Source organism: Aspergillus ochraceoroseus (assembly GCF_002846915.1).
Source record: "Aspergillus ochraceoroseus IBT 24754 chromosome Unknown P175scaffold_7, whole genome shotgun sequence".
NCBI classification, from domain to species: Eukaryota; Fungi; Ascomycota; class Eurotiomycetes; order Eurotiales; family Aspergillaceae; genus Aspergillus; species Aspergillus ochraceoroseus.
The window spans coordinates 60649-74536 of NW_024468482.1; the positions used below are offsets into that span (position 1 = coordinate 60649).

General features: G+C 50.6%; 6 protein-coding genes across 6 annotated transcripts; 2 read left to right on the forward strand and 4 right to left on the reverse strand.

The window, feature by feature from the left end:
- Window positions 1–35: 35 nt before the first annotated feature.
- On the reverse strand, window positions 36–1250 carry P175DRAFT_0503274 (NAD(P)H-dependent flavin oxidoreductase). Its single transcript, XM_040897593.1, has 3 exons — window positions 1119–1250; window positions 557–1058; window positions 36–505 (listed from the first exon to the last, which is right to left on the reverse strand). The coding sequence occupies exons 1-3, from the start codon at window positions 1226–1228 to the stop codon at window positions 215–217; spliced, it is 903 nt and encodes a 300-aa protein (XP_040749867.1). The 5' UTR covers window positions 1229–1250; the 3' UTR covers window positions 36–214.
- Window positions 1251–1930: 680 nt separating this feature from the next.
- On the forward strand, window positions 1931–4034 carry P175DRAFT_0503276 (folic acid synthesis protein; the record flags this gene model as incomplete). The annotated part of the gene is made up of 5 exons (XM_040897594.1): window positions 1931–2070; window positions 2124–2140; window positions 2271–2605; window positions 2662–2870; window positions 2922–4034. 5 exons carry the CDS (start codon window positions 1931–1933, stop codon window positions 3907–3909), a joined length of 1689 nt encoding a protein of 562 aa, XP_040749868.1. The 3' UTR covers window positions 3910–4034.
- Window positions 4035–4927: 893 nt separating this feature from the next.
- On the reverse strand, window positions 4928–6760 carry P175DRAFT_0534216 (ADP-ribosylation factor GTPase-activating protein; the record flags this gene model as incomplete). Its single annotated transcript, XM_040900120.1, has 6 exons — window positions 4928–4956; window positions 5009–5326; window positions 5395–6122; window positions 6203–6386; window positions 6452–6587; window positions 6695–6760. 6 exons carry the CDS (start codon window positions 6758–6760, stop codon window positions 4928–4930), a joined length of 1461 nt encoding a protein of 486 aa, XP_040749869.1.
- A 301-nt stretch (window positions 6761–7061) lies between these two features.
- tim21 lies at window positions 7062–8704 on the forward strand. Its single transcript, XM_040895537.1, has 5 exons — window positions 7062–7660; window positions 7752–7936; window positions 7993–8047; window positions 8104–8203; window positions 8256–8704. Exons 1-5 carry the CDS (start codon window positions 7394–7396, stop codon window positions 8339–8341), a joined length of 693 nt encoding a protein of 230 aa, XP_040749870.1. The 5' UTR covers window positions 7062–7393; the 3' UTR covers window positions 8342–8704.
- Window positions 8495–10510, reverse strand: P175DRAFT_0503281 (mandelate racemase/muconate lactonizing enzyme family protein). Its single transcript, XM_040897595.1, has 5 exons — window positions 10321–10510; window positions 10192–10256; window positions 10022–10126; window positions 9330–9935; window positions 8495–9258 (listed from the first exon to the last, which is right to left on the reverse strand). Exons 2-5 carry the CDS (start codon window positions 10234–10236, stop codon window positions 8659–8661), a joined length of 1356 nt encoding a protein of 451 aa, XP_040749871.1. The 5' UTR covers window positions 10237–10256; window positions 10321–10510; the 3' UTR covers window positions 8495–8658.
- A 116-nt stretch (window positions 10511–10626) lies between these two features.
- P175DRAFT_0483526 (uncharacterized protein) lies at window positions 10627–13549 on the reverse strand. The gene is made up of 5 exons (XM_040895538.1): window positions 13343–13549; window positions 13200–13262; window positions 12536–13131; window positions 10959–12482; window positions 10627–10879 (listed from the first exon to the last, which is right to left on the reverse strand). The coding sequence occupies exons 1-5, from the start codon at window positions 13359–13361 to the stop codon at window positions 10787–10789; spliced, it is 2295 nt and encodes a 764-aa protein (XP_040749872.1). The 5' UTR covers window positions 13362–13549; the 3' UTR covers window positions 10627–10786.
- Window positions 13550–13888: the final 339 nt, after the last annotated feature.

Sequence of the window (13888 nt, forward strand, 5' to 3'; positions counted from 1 at the left end):
ATAATGGCAAGAGCTATATGAATATAATAAACAACCTTCGCTGTGATGTAGAAAAAGTATGTAATATTGATTAAAAGAAAGAATGGATAGTCATAAAAAGAGGTATGCAGTTACGCATATTTATAGTCATCAATTAACACCAATTGTTACATGCATGATTGATTGCCTTCGTTCACCGTACCCAGATGTATATATGATTCAGAAATGGAAATTTTTACAGCTTAGCAAGCATCTTGTTGCCGTTGGCCAGGAGTTCAGCGGCGTCGTCGACAAGCTCATCAACAATAGCCTTGGCAGACTTCTTCTCGTTGACGACGGCGGCGACCTTGCCCATGAGGAAAGGACGAGCATTGTCGAGGTACTCGTCGTCAACGTCATCGGGCAGGTTCTCGAAGTCGTGCTCAACGGGAATGATACCCTTAGAGGTAAGCTCCTTGATCTCATCCCGGCGGTTCTCCTCCCAGTTGAGAATGTAGGCGTTCTTGCGGACACGAAGAGGACGACCCTACGTACATGTTAGTGATACTCCAGCAAATCTATCCCGGGGGAAACTTGCAGTGAAGATAATTGTGCGAATGTTATCCTCGAAGCCAGCAGTGCGGACAGCCTCTTGGTGAGCGACAGGGGCACCGGCTTCATCGGACAGGATGAAGCGAGTACCAACCCAGACGCCAGAAGCGCCAAGCATAAGAGCAGCAGCAAGAGAGTTGCCGTTGAAGAGACCACCAGCAGCAACAACCTGCACGGGCTTACCAGTCAGGGGGCTGAGCTTACCCTGGCAGAGCTTGGCAACAGTAGGGATGAGAACAGTGGTGGGAACATCACCAGTATGACCACCACCCTCACCACCCTGAGCGCAGATAATGTCGGCACCAATATCAATAGCCTTCTGGACGTGCTTGGGGTGACCGATCATGTTCATGTAGAGGATACCATGCTGGTGGAGCTTGTCGACAGCCGCCTTGGGGGGGACACCCACAGCGGAGACGAAAAGCTTCGCACCGCTCTCAATAATGATGTCGATAAGCTCGTTGAGCTTGCCCTTGGTGTAATCGTAGCTGAAAACAATCTTTCGTCAGTACTAGGAACACCCGCGGCGCCGATCTCCGAATCCTCACTTAGTCTTGCGTGCGCTTCCACCAACCTGAGGAAGCAGGAGGTCGACACCAAAAGGAGCGTTCTTGTCCTTCAGGTAGCTCTTGAGCTCAGCAACCTGTTCGCGGAGCATTTCAGGGGTATAGCCAACACCACCAATAACACCGAGACCACCGGCGTTAGTGACAGCTGCGGCCAGCTTGGGCCCAGCAGCCACGTTCATACCTGCCAGCAGGATGGGGTGGTTGATCCCGAGCAGATCAGTAATAGTAGTACGGATTTTCTCTAGGAGCGTGACGTGTCAGTAAAGAGCTTCTGGATAGATTTGGTTGCCACATCGGCCATCACATGCGACAGGGATAGACAGCGGGAGCTTACGAGGAGAGGCCATGGTTGTAGAGAGATGTCAAAACAAACAAATCTGGGGTATGGAGAAGAGAATGGAGAAATAGTAGAAACAGGAAGTGAGATCCTAATAAACGGGGGTTTAAAAAGAGGAATGGGGAGAAGAGTGCGTTGGTATGAGCGAGCACGCTCTCGGGGGAACCGAGGAGTACAAAGAGCTAAAGGGAAAAAAAGCCTCGGCTGAACGTGTTGACCTCAGGCTGCTCTTTTCCCCAGAATTTCGGGGGCGCCAAATCGGCTGACTAATCCAAGCGGGGTTGGCCGCGGGGCCTAAGTGGCCAGGTGTCTATATGCCTCAGGCAACAATTATTCCCCATCAGCTGACTCCGCGTCACGTTTCGTTCCCTTACTGCATGACGTATTGGTCGCTTCTTATCATTTTCTAGACCTTCGCTTCTGCAGGATACACCTCTGCAAACCCACAGGAAGGATGAGATCTGGGTCCATGAGGGGCTGGCATCGCTGTGCTGCACGCTGGAATTCAGCCATCAGTGGCTCTCGCTCCCGCCCCGCCTCCGGTTACTTTTTCAAGCTCTCCGAGAGAAGATTCTGCGGGACCTGGATACTGAGGTAGCTTCGCCTGATGTGCCATTGCGCCTTGATTGATATTCTAATGCAGACAGTGGTCGTCCTATTTCCGGTAATGACATGGCTCTTTCACCCTATGCAATTGCAAGAACCCTTGCTCCAGGCATTTTCTAAGCAATTACTTTGAATCCTCTACATCACAACTCAAGCCCTGCACTGGCTGGACTAACTATGCCATTCAGAGCTCCCACAGAGTCGCACCTTCGATAGGCGAACGGTTCCGAAAGCAAACACTTCTAATCACCGCCATGAGCCGCTAAGACCGTCTGCCCCAATTCGAACATTTTCCAGCACTCAAACAGTGCCATTCAAGTCCATCATGAACCCCATCAATGCTTCTTCCCATACAGCATTCATTGCTCTAGGAAGTAATGTCGGAGAGCGTGTTGAGATGATCGAACAAGCCTGTTTGGAGATGGAGAGGGCAAACATCAGGGTTCGACGCACTAGCTCTCTGTTCGAGACAGCTCCTATGTATTATCTTGACCAGAATCCCTTCATGAACGGGGTGTGCGAAGTATATCTTCCATTTTCGCCAAACATTGTATGTCCAATTGCTGAATAACTTGTCAGGTGGAAACCAGCCTGGAGCCTCTAGAGCTACTAGACACTCTGCAGTCTATCGAAATCGATCTAGGTAGAAAGAAGTTGATTGATAAAGGCCCACGGTCCATTGATCTGGACATTCTTCTCTACGACCGCCAAATCTTCTCCCATGATCGCCTCAATATTCCCCATAAGCTGATGTTAGAACGAGACTTCGTCCTCCGACCTCTATGCCAGTGCGTTACCAACCACATTTGTAGATTGAAACAAGGACTGATAAATGCCAGGCTTATTCCTCATGAGATTGCCCCCTTCCCTGGACACAGCACAACCTATCTGTCCCACCTCAAAGCCCTTCCTCCGCCAGAGCCTATCCCTGTAGCAACGACACACATATCAAAGAATTTCCCACCTCTCTGCTCTACAGACCCCAAGCGTCCCACTCACATAATGGCCATCCTCAACCTTACTCCCGACTCATTCTCTGACGGCGGTGAACACTTGACCAATGACCTCTCCGTTCTGACAGACACCGTCCGCGACTTTATCAAGGCCGGCGCAACGATTATTGACATTGGCGGCGAAAGCACCCGTCCAGGCTCCGTACCTGTCGGCGAAGACGAGGAATTGGCCCGTGTCATCCCAGCCATCAAACACATCCGTGCCTCCATCCCTGAAGCCGCCAAAATCGCCATCAGCATCGACACCTACCGCGCCCGCGTAGCCGAAGAGGCCTGCGCCGCTGGTGCAGACATCATCAACGATGTCTCTGCAGGCCTGCTCGACCCAGAAATGCTCCCGACGATGGCTCGCACTGGCAAATCCGTCATCCTAATGCACATGCGCGGCTCTCCCTCGACCATGACCAAACTAACAGAGTACCCTAATGGCGTCATCCAAGACGTAAGCAAAGAACTCCTGGACCGTCTCGCTGCCGCCGAAGCAGCCGGTATCCGTCGCTGGCGAATCATCCTCGACCCAGGTCTCGGGTTCGCAAAAAACATGCCCGAAGATCTGACTATCCTTCGGGACTTGGAGAAATTCCGCACAGACATTGAGGGACTAGAATACTTTCCATGGCTGATGGGGCCCTCCCGGAAGCGGTTTATCGGGCACCTAACAGGTGTCCAGAAGGCCAGTGAGCGTACCTGGGGCACTGCAGCTACTGTAACGGCCAGTATTGCAGGGGGAGCGGATATCATTCGTGTCCACGATGTCAAGGAAATGTGGCAAGTTGCCAGGGTCGCAGATGCTATATATAGGGGGGGTTCGTGACGATAAAAGATTTATTTACATATATGGTTAAATAAATATATATATATATATATTATATATCTATGGATTTTAGGGAGTAGGCTTATTCCAAGCTAAAATACCATCTCACTCCAACATAAGTGAATTCCCATGTGAGTTCCTGTCGGAAGGGGTAGAATATTTTGCTTCAAGATTGCCTGGCCCCGCCCCGTACGATGCGGGAAGTTGACACCAAAGACAATTGGGAATACCTCTGTGGTTTTATTTCTTCCTTCTCTTCTCTCTCTCTCTCTATATCTGGAGGGACTGAGGATGTAATAGTGTTTACCCCCTCTTAAAGCGGCAACATCCGAATCAAGTAGCAACACTAGAGACGCTACTAATAATAACAATAGGCGTAGAGAAGTACGGAGTACTCGATGACAAGAATTATACAATACCTATCTATACATGGCTCGTAAGAGGTCCACCAAAAAAAAAAAAAAAAAAAAAAAGATGCAGATACAGAAAGACAGCATTAAGATATGATTGTCCTATTTTCGATCGACAAAACTCCTAAGGAATGAAGTCAATCTACTTATTTGAAACAAATGTACAGGAACTGTATAAGGGGATAAACTAGCCAAACAAGTAGGATAGGGGTCATGGATGTAAATCAAGATTTGAGGATTTTTCAACTACTCAAGGAGGGATTAACAGAACAAGAAAGTAATATAAAAATAAACACAAACGAGCCGACCCGTGACCAGCAGAGAAAAAGAAAAAGAGGAACCAAGCCCGAATAGAAGCCCTCACCAGGATGGTTTAAAGAGATCAATTCGATCAGTTTCAGTTAATATAGAAATCGAAAGCGACGCGCCGAGGTCTACGACGCGGGATTTAAGACGAAGATGAAAATGAATAGGGGGAATAGTAAGAATGGGGCTTGGTAAGAGAATATGATAAGAACGAACGCCATTATGACGGAAGAAAAACTGAGGCTAACTCGCAGTATGGTTGGTCATGCTGTGGATATCATCGTAATCTGAGTTGCACATATCTAGTTGTTAAGGTAGCTGCGGATAGCGCCTAGATTGCCATGTAAGTAGGGGAAATTAGAGAAGTTGATGCAAAGACTCACCTTGAAGCTTGACGGCGCCTTCTCCCACAATGTGGGTCAGGTTCTCGAGATCATCACCGGCGGTGATACCGAATCGGCGCACAAAGTCCTTGGCGGCGGACTCGAGATCGCCGTAGGTGTCATCAACAGCGGGATAATCATCCTCGGGTCGACCGAAGTAAGAGTTGCTGGAAATAGCGGTGGCACCATCAAATTGACTAAGGCGTTCCTTAGCTTCAGCCTGTGCGGTGGGGTCGAATCGATCGCGTCCGAAGAACTCATCGGACGAGATACCCTTCTGAGCGCCGAATCTGGACTTTGCTTGGCGAAGTTCCTCCTCTGAAAGAGAATCGATCGTTAGCTTTGTCCAACATAACGAACATTGGGAGATAAATAAATCAACTGACCATCTTCTGCAGATTTGGGAGAGCCCACAGATCCGAATCCCAGCTTCTTGGGAGCAGGAGCAGCCGCGGGTTTTGAGCTAAAGGTCTGGCCAAATCCGAGTCTTCCCATGCCCATTCCAAGGCGCTCGACATCGCTAGAGTTCCTCTCCTGCGAGGTTCTCGTGGCGCCAAAGCTTCCCCCGCTGGGATTAATAGGAGTAGGTGAGGCAATGGCAGCGGCACTGGCGCTAGGGGTCTTGGCTTTAGCTTCTGCCTCCTCAGCTTCAGGATCATAGCCCAGTTTCTCTTTGCGTTCAGCTTCCTCCTTAGCCTTCCTCTCAGCCTCTTCGAAATCAATCACCTCGCCGCCCCCGATCTTCTTTGCGCCAAGCTTAGGCGCCTTCTTCGCACCGAGAACACTGCCCTTCTTTCCAGCCGCTGTCGCGGGAGTTTTCCGAACGGTGGCGGTGGCCCGAATAGCAGCCGGCGCAGGTGACGCAGATTCCTTATCAGAAGCTGAAAGTGGAGATTTCGAACGAGAGCCGTTGGCGCCTGCATTCAGGAAGGGAGAGGCAGTGCGGCTGACAACTGGTGGGGTACCGGTACGAGAAGGAGGGTTGCTAGGGCGCTTGATAGCTGGTTTATCCCAGGAGGAGAAGAAATCATCGTCACCATCACCAGCAGGTGTGCTAGAACCGTTCGAGCCGGTTTCAGCGGGGACATCTGTAATCACAACCTCATCGGGGTACCTAAATCATAACATACCGGTTAGCCTCTAAAGGGGGGGCGGGAGGGGGGAAGGCGGAGCAATATTCATGGGGGCACGAACTGCTGTGCATCGACAGCGGCGCGTCTCTTCAACTCTTCCTTGTACTTAACGGCAGCATTGCAGGTGTACTTGACTTTGGGGTCTTTGCTAGCCAGAGCGGCGGATCCTCCGTTCGATTGGAAGTATTTCGTAGCAGACTCGTTTCCACCGACTTTCATAACCCGGAGTTGCTCCCATTGCCATTCTATCCCAAAAAATGTTAGTGCTGTGTACAAGGATGGTTTTCGAGATGATGTAGAGGAGGCGTACGGTCGAGGTTTGTGGAACGAACAAAGGAGATATGGACGCCCAGGTTACGGTGATGCGCAGAGCAATCCAGACACAGGTATATTCCGAATGGGACGGACGACCAAGTAGGATTTTTAGAGCCGCAATCGAAGCATATCTATCGTCAAGCGAAAAGAAGAAGAAGAAAAAGAGAGAGAGAGAGCAAGGTCAGATGGGAAGATTGCTCGTTGTGCCGGTTGGGAGTGAGGAGGGGTCTCTGCACACCTTATTTGCAGTTTTTAGCTTAAGTTTCTCAAAAATCTTCTGAGACTGCGCCTTTGTGGCACTCATGATGACGAAGGAACGATGATCAGGGGGTTTTGTGGCAAGATGTTCAGGAAGGAGAAAAAGTGAGAGAGAGAGAGAGAGAGCTGGAAGTGAGGAAGAAAGTACGAGATCCCCAAACGCAGCCAAGTCGAACGTGGTCGGAATGGGACAATTGCAACCTAAGGCATCGAGTACGGGTTCTTTTCGCCTTCCGTAATTTTCACTCTACACTAGTTTCACTTGGGCCCGATTTCGGCCTATGAATGTCTTTGAATTTGACAAGAACTTGCAGATAGGCAGTTGGTATCAATCAACTACTTTGGTCAGCTAACCCGTGATAATTTTTCCAGACAAGATCCAAGTCCCTGAACGCGAGAGCATAACTTCCAACATGCATCCCCCGTATTGCAAATACTGGAAAGACGGGTCCGGGACCCACGTGACCCCTCTCTCGATCCCCACATGAAGAAGTCGAGGCACCAAAAGGGTGGAAATTATCGCCAGGCACGAGAGCAAACCGGAGATGAGACAAATCCCAATAATCATCTGAGTTTCGGTGTTTCATTCCTCGTATTTGTTGTGCGACTAGGCCCGACTTTCCAATGAGCACTGGACTGGGTTGATCGAAACCTAGGGACTTCATATCTCAGAATCAGAATGAGCCTCATACAACGATCGAATCTCCCCTTCCGAAGGGCCCTGATACACTACCATCCCCTCCTCCCCCGCATCTCACATAACTCCTACGCCACACAAAGCGATCTTGGACGAGACTCTGGAGCCGCCCCGCGACGAAGAAACGTGACCGTTTTATCCGATGATGGACGATATACTTGGGGAGAGCTGAGTGGGAGGGAGAAAGTGGCGAGAGCAACGCAGCAGTCGTTCAACTTTGTGGTTATCCTGGCTGGCGTTGTATTGACAGTGAGTTTTCTTTTTTCTTTTTTCTTTTTTTCAGCCCATTCGATTCTGCCCAAAGATCTGGGCGCAGTGCTGATCGTTAATGTTCGGATAGGGTGGAGTCTTCACATTACTGTACCAAGAGGTGTTTTCGCCAAATAGTAAGACGTGGCAGTTTGAGAAGGCTGTCGAGCGCATTAAAGACGATGCCCGGTGTACGGATATCCTAGGTGATAAGAGGGAGATTGTGTTCTACGGGGAGAATACTTCGAGTCGGTGGGCGAGGAACAGGCCTATTGCGTATGTATTTCTTTATCCCTATATGGGTGAGTGTGCTGTGCTAATGATCATTTCAGGACGACGATTGAGAAGGACCGATTGGGCCGCGAGCATCTGCGCATGAATTTCCATGTATGTCACCTTGGTGACTTGGCGGTTTTGCAAATCAATAGAGCTAACTGGCACAGGTTGAGGGTCCACGGAACTCCGGTATTGTCTTCGTCCATATGATGAAGCCCTTGGATAAGAGCGAGTGGGAGTATCAACTTCTTGCCTTGGATGTAAAGGGTTAGTTCTCTTCTCTGGGTTCGGGTTATCTATCGTATTAATCTTGTTACAGGTCATTCCCGTGTTATCCTCGAACAGGCTCATGAGAAACCCGGGGTGGGCCAGGCGCTGAAGATTTTCGGTATCCAGTGGCGATGAAAAAAAAAAAAAAAGGAATGTTCGACTGCATTCACCAATAATGACTTATTGTATTATATCAAGGCACCCAGCCTTGAAAGGTTCATGAGATACCTAGTGTACACCTACAGATTCCTCACAGACCTACTACTACCCTAAAATAATGGTAGTCTAGGAGACTTTGATTAAATGAAAAAATAAAGTCATATTTCAATGCGTATATAGATATAGATATAGATATAGATATATATATTGTGAATACACAAGCGTAGCATATCAAACACGCTTATGTGTCTGTCTTTCATCTCACACATAAACCAGCCATTTCATCGCCGAAATCATATCCTAGGACCCTCCAAAATAGGCTTTGCTTCTGCCGACCTCCACCAACTCTTACCCTCCTCACCAGGGAAGGCAAACTTGTCCATGCTCTCGGCCTTCATCTCGACACTGTATCCCGGCTCCATCGGTGTAACGTAGTATCCATCCTTAACACTAGATGGGTGCAGGAAGTGCTCGTGCAGATGGTCAACATACTCAAGCACGCTCTTCTTGCCACTGACAACAACGTAGTCAATGGTGCTCAGGTGCTGCGTATACTCGGGTAACCCGACCCCGCCAGAGTGAGGGACAATCGGCACACCAAACTTGCGGGCAAGCAGCAGGATAGCCATGACCTCGTTGACACCACCCACACGGCAAGCGTCGGCCTGGAGGACCGTCAAGGCTCCCGCCTGCAGAAGCTGCTTGAAGATCACGCGATTCTGGCACATCTCACCAGTAGCGACGCCAATGGTGCCGTAGGGAGTGTTCTCGAGGGCCTTCTTGATGGTGGCGTGGCCCAGGATGTCATCGGGGGAAGTGGGTTCTTCGATGAACCAGGGCTTAAACTCTGCAAGGTGACCCATCCATTCAATGGCCTCGGGGACGGACCAGACCTATTTCGCGAAGTTAGATCCGTCGGGATATATAGATATATAGATATATATATGCCTAGGTAGAAACTTACCTGGTTCGCATCCACCATGAGAATATTTCCCTGGTCATACCCAATAGCCTCCCGGGCGATGGCCAACCTCCTCTTATCATCCTCGAGGTTAGCGCCAACCTTCAGCTTGAAATGCCTATAACCCTGCTCAACGCTCTGCTTCAGGAGCGCCTTCAGCTTCTCCTCACTGTATCCCAACCACCCAGCGCTCGTGGTATAAGCCGGCACGGCCTGGCTCAGCTCAGCCTCCTTAATGCGGTCCGCCTTACCACCCTCGACCTCCTTGAGAAGAGCAATCGCCTCCTCCGGTGTGATGGCATCGGTAATATAGCGGAAGTCAATGCAGCCGACGTACTCCTCAGGGGTCATATCAGCGACAATGCGCCAAACAGGCTTGTTCAGGACCTTGGCCCACAGATCCCAGAGCGCATTGACAACAGCTCCGAGGGCCAGATGGATCACACCCTTCTCGGGACCGATCCAGCGCAGCTGACTGTCAGAAACAAGGTAGCGCCATGTCTTGCCCCAGTTGGATGTCAGCTCGTCGAGATCTTTTCCGACCAGGAGCGGGGCCAGAAGGGAGATGGCGGAGCAGACGATCTCATTTCCACGACCAATGGTGAAAGTCTGTAGATGGTGAGTGAGAACAAGCACTAATGCTTCTGGGCGGGGAGGAGGAGGAGGAGGAGGTAAAATTGGGTATTTTCACGTACCATACCGTGTCCAGCATAGGATGAGTCTGTGTAGAGAATACAGTAGGCAGAAGAGTAATCGCCAGCGGCATTCATGGCATCGGAGCCAGTCTTGTCGAGGGAGGTCTAATGGGTGCTCCGTCAGCGATTGGGCGTCCACAGCAAAGGAATTGGGGGTATTTGTGTCATACTGGAAACCTCACGTCTCGCGTGATGAAGCTTGTGATTTTGACCATTTTGTGATCTCTGTAGTTTCCTATGTCGTGTGTCGTCAACACTGGGGACTTCTCCGCAAAGGGAAGCATGAGATGAGTTCATACCTCCGAAGTAATCCGTCGTCAATGGCTCTGTTGATATACCCCAGGTGCCAGTCAAATGAACAGGGGGGAAAAGAAGAAGGAGAAGAAGAAGAAGACGAAGAAGACGAAGAAAGAAAAGATGCTGAAACGAGGGGAAAGGGGCGCATGATATAAGGAATATCTCTAGGGAAAGATTCATTGCCCCTCCCCCTCTTGATTGCAGGCTAAAAAGGATCCATCGATACATCCAGATCCCCAGTCAAGTGCCTTTAGTCTGGGCTATTAATTACAATTGTGCCGAGTGGAATCAGTAGGTTGATACTACTGGCAGCTACTATGGACCAGTTGGCGCGTCTTATTGGTGGAAGAATTATTCCAGCAGTCAGAAACATTTCCATTTCTTCCATCGGGGGCGCTCCGTGGTCGACTTTTGTATAGATTCTGGCTATGTCCTACAGGAGTTGGGGATGAAAGGAGTATACACTGTTTATCCTGAAAGCCCTCGCTTCTCGCTCTCCGAAAAGAAAATAATCATCCGCCACAGTTTCCGGACCAGCACTTCCGCCTCCTCGTCGAGTGCCTAAAAGAGGAATGTTAGAGATCATTAAAAAAAAAAAAAAAAAAAAGAACTGTCCCAGATATAAAAGAGATAAACTTACCTCTTCCAGTTGTTCTACAAGCTCTTGAGGATTTCCATGCTTGCGAACATGCTCCTCCACCACGTCCACCAACATCTGCTCCTGAACTCCCAGATACTCCACAATCTTCTTCTCCACGAACGGTTTGAGCTGCTCGCTGACCACAGACTCGTCCACAAATTCCCACTTGACTCCCCACTTCCATAGACCTTCCTTGTCCGTAGGGATCTCCGCGGCGAGTTGTCGTGCAGCCTGGGCTCGTTCCTCTTCGGACAGGCCGGCAGCTTCTGCAGCGCTGTCGAACTTGATCGGGATGAGGGGTCGTCTTGCCGTAGCCTCTGGCTCTTCTTCATCCTCGAGCAAACCTTCCACTTCGGCAACGGTTCGGCGGCTGGTAGCGGCTTGAGCCTTTTGGGCTGCCGCGCCAAGGGACAGCTTGAAGCGCTGGGGCTCCCGTGGCGCCTCGACTCGGGTCTCCAGTTCTTCGGCCTGGCGGGCCAGGAAGTCGTCTGCCATACCCCGAGCCTGTTCACGTTGCTGGACAGACCGCGCGCGTTCCCGCTCCTCTGCCGCGCGATCAGCCTCGTCCATGCTCACCTCACGAGCCCGGAAAGCTGCACGGCTACGTAACCAGGCGCCTCGGTCCACATAGTAATCATTCGATTTCCGAGTAGCCTCTGTTTCGTCATTCCACTCGCCCATTCGCTTAGCCACTTCATCGCGCACTTCTTGAGCTTTAGCCTGTTCTTCCTTATCCCGCTTTTTCTCTCGTTCCAGCGCTGCCGTTCTGCTACGCTCTCGATTGAGCCAGCGTCGCTCCTGATCAAGGAACTGTTTCTCGAGGTCCCCTTCGCGTTTCTCCTGTCGCCGTCTTTCCAGCTCCTCATCACTTGCATTCGATCCCTCGTCTTCACGATCCATGAAGACTGTGGTTGTTCCATTGATGGCGCCTCCGTTGACAAACGACACGCCCTTCTGGTAGTCCTTTGGAATCTGTACACCAAAGCCCTTGGGCCCAGAGGGGGCATTGGGCACTCCACGATCTCGGGAGCCTAGAGGAATCCCATTTGCGCCCGCAGCCGGTCCACTAGGCGCGGAAGGTGGAGGAGATGCTAAGCGGCTGACTCGCGGGCCAGCGTTTCGGGCCCGTTCCATAGACTCAATCTCCTCCTCCCTCTTCAGGCGCTCAATATCCCGGCGATTGCTACGCTCGCGAAATGCGGCAATTTCCTTTGAGACGGTTTCTCTCATCTCGGGGGGGATGTCAGAGAGCTCATCCTCCACTGTGATCGGAATGGTAACGACCTCGGCGGAGGTACCATCATTCTGGCCCTCAGCATCTTTCATTGCGGTATCACCCTCCCGATCAATGGCGGAAGCGTCCTCGGTCTGGGTAGGCGATGTTGGATGGCACAAGTCGGACAAGACGTTGGAGAGAGCGGTTTTTGCGGCTTCCATCCGGGCCTCGCGCTCGGCCGGGTCTCGGTCACCTCTAGTAGCTTCGTACTGCTCCAAGTATTTGAGAGAGCTCTCGTCAACAACAACCTATCACATCCATTAGTACGGTCGAATCAGAAGCCCCGGAATAGGGTCCATACCAATAGCGTGCTCTTTTCCACCTCCTGCTGTTCTTTGTCCTCTCCGTCGGACGGCATCTGTCTCTTCACAGGGACTTGCACGTCCTTTAGCACTTCAACAGCCGTACCTAGACTCTCAGGGTCCTCGTACTCTGCAAAGCCAAATTTGCATGGTTTGTCATCAGCATCCGTGGCACGGATCCAGCGCCGCAGATTACCAGCAGACCGTAGAATCCGCTCCATGCCCTCGTCGCCACCGAGGCCCTCGGTAATCCCGCCAACAAAAAGGGTCCTCACAATTTCATCTCTCGTAGGCGGCTGTAGCTGCATCATTGCATCTCGCACATTCTGGCGCTGGGACTCCAGGCTCGATGATCCTAACCCCGCCCGTCTACCACCCGATTCGCCGCCGCGCTCTTTTGTGGTATCTGGAGTCGCGGATTTGGATGGACCGGATGTCCCAAGTCGAATTACGGGAGCGGAAAAGTTGATATTTGGCATATTCGGAGGAGGTTGAAAGTTCGCCGGGAAGCCTGCAGGTCGACCAGGCTGCTGGGCATTCGCTTGCTGCATGCCTGGCGGAGCAGTACCAGGTGCAGCCATTCCGGGAGGAGGAGCTACAATATAATTAGATGTGAGAATAGAACGAAGCAGATAAAGAAAATAAGATAATTAGCAAACTTACCCATGCCCGGAGGTGCTCCTGGATAAGCTCCGTACTCGGGGGGGCGGCCATAGAGACCGGGAGCTGCATATGTCAGTTCAAATAATGTCGTTAAACGATACAGGAGAACACATATTGTTCAGATGCGAGTGGGTGAAACATACGTTGATAGGGATTGTACATTGCGACAGGTCGGTAGCTCCACCTCAGTGACAAAACCGGAGAGCGACACTAGAAAAAGGAGGGACGCGAAGCAAGTCGTCGTATCTTCACGATCTGCGTAGATTTGGCAAAATAATCTCAACCCCTCCGCACAGGTAGATATCCTTAAAGGGAACCCGTGAGGTGTTCTGTGGGATGGAAGAGATGAGTGCAGGCTGGTTGGACCTTTGGGCGGATTTGATGCTGGAGAAAAGTCCATGTGGTCCGTGCACGCTCTTCTTGGCGCTGCAGGTCGTTCACGCATTTTTGAAGTCTTAGGGAAAGTGGACAAAAAGTAGTTTATATTAGTTTTGGGTTGGGGATAGTTAAATTAGAGGTAGAGATATTTATATTTAGGTGTTGAGGGTCATACCAAGCCTTGGTTGTTGATATTGTTGTCTTTTTCAATGCTGGTTTGTGCGAGTAAGACTTTATACTATATGGTACCTAGGTAGGTAGGAATGCTGTATATACATATATACCCCCAGGAATAACTAGGTGCTGACTTT

Bases quoted from the DNA above. Each gene is read 5' to 3' on its own strand.
- P175DRAFT_0503274 (XM_040897593.1), bottom strand. From the start codon at position 1,228: ATGCTCCGCGAACAGGTTGCTGAGCTCAAGAGCTACCTGAAGGACAAG. The intron at 1,059-1,118 runs GTGAGGATTCGG...GATTGTTTTCAG, and splicing joins GGAAGCGCACGCAAGACTAA to CTACGATTACACCAAGGGCA. The intron at 506-556 runs GCAAGTTTCCCC...ACATGTACGTAG, and splicing joins TTCGCACAATTATCTTCACT to GGTCGTCCTCTTCGTGTCCG.
- tim21 (XM_040895537.1), top strand. From the start codon at position 7,394: ATGAGCCTCATACAACGATCGAATCTCCCCTTCCGAAGGGCCCTGATA. The intron at 7,661-7,751 runs GTGAGTTTTCTT...ATGTTCGGATAG, and splicing joins TGGCTGGCGTTGTATTGACA to GGTGGAGTCTTCACATTACT. The intron at 8,048-8,103 runs GTATGTCACCTT...TAACTGGCACAG, and splicing joins ATCTGCGCATGAATTTCCAT to GTTGAGGGTCCACGGAACTC.
- P175DRAFT_0503281 (XM_040897595.1), bottom strand. From the start codon at position 10,236: ATGGTCAAAATCACAAGCTTCATCACGCGAGACGTGAGGTTTCCA. The intron at 10,127-10,191 runs GTATGACACAAA...AGCACCCATTAG, and splicing joins CGCGAGACGTGAGGTTTCCA to ACCTCCCTCGACAAGACTGG. The intron at 9,259-9,329 runs GTAAGTTTCTAC...TTCGCGAAATAG, and splicing joins TCATGGTGGATGCGAACCAG to GTCTGGTCCGTCCCCGAGGC.
- P175DRAFT_0483526 (XM_040895538.1), bottom strand. The intron at 13,132-13,199 runs GTAAGTTTGCTA...ATTATATTGTAG, and splicing joins AGGAGCACCTCCGGGCATGG to CTCCTCCTCCCGGAATGGCT. The intron at 10,880-10,958 runs GTAAGTTTATCT...TTCCTCTTTTAG, and splicing joins TTGTAGAACAACTGGAAGAG to GCACTCGACGAGGAGGCGGA.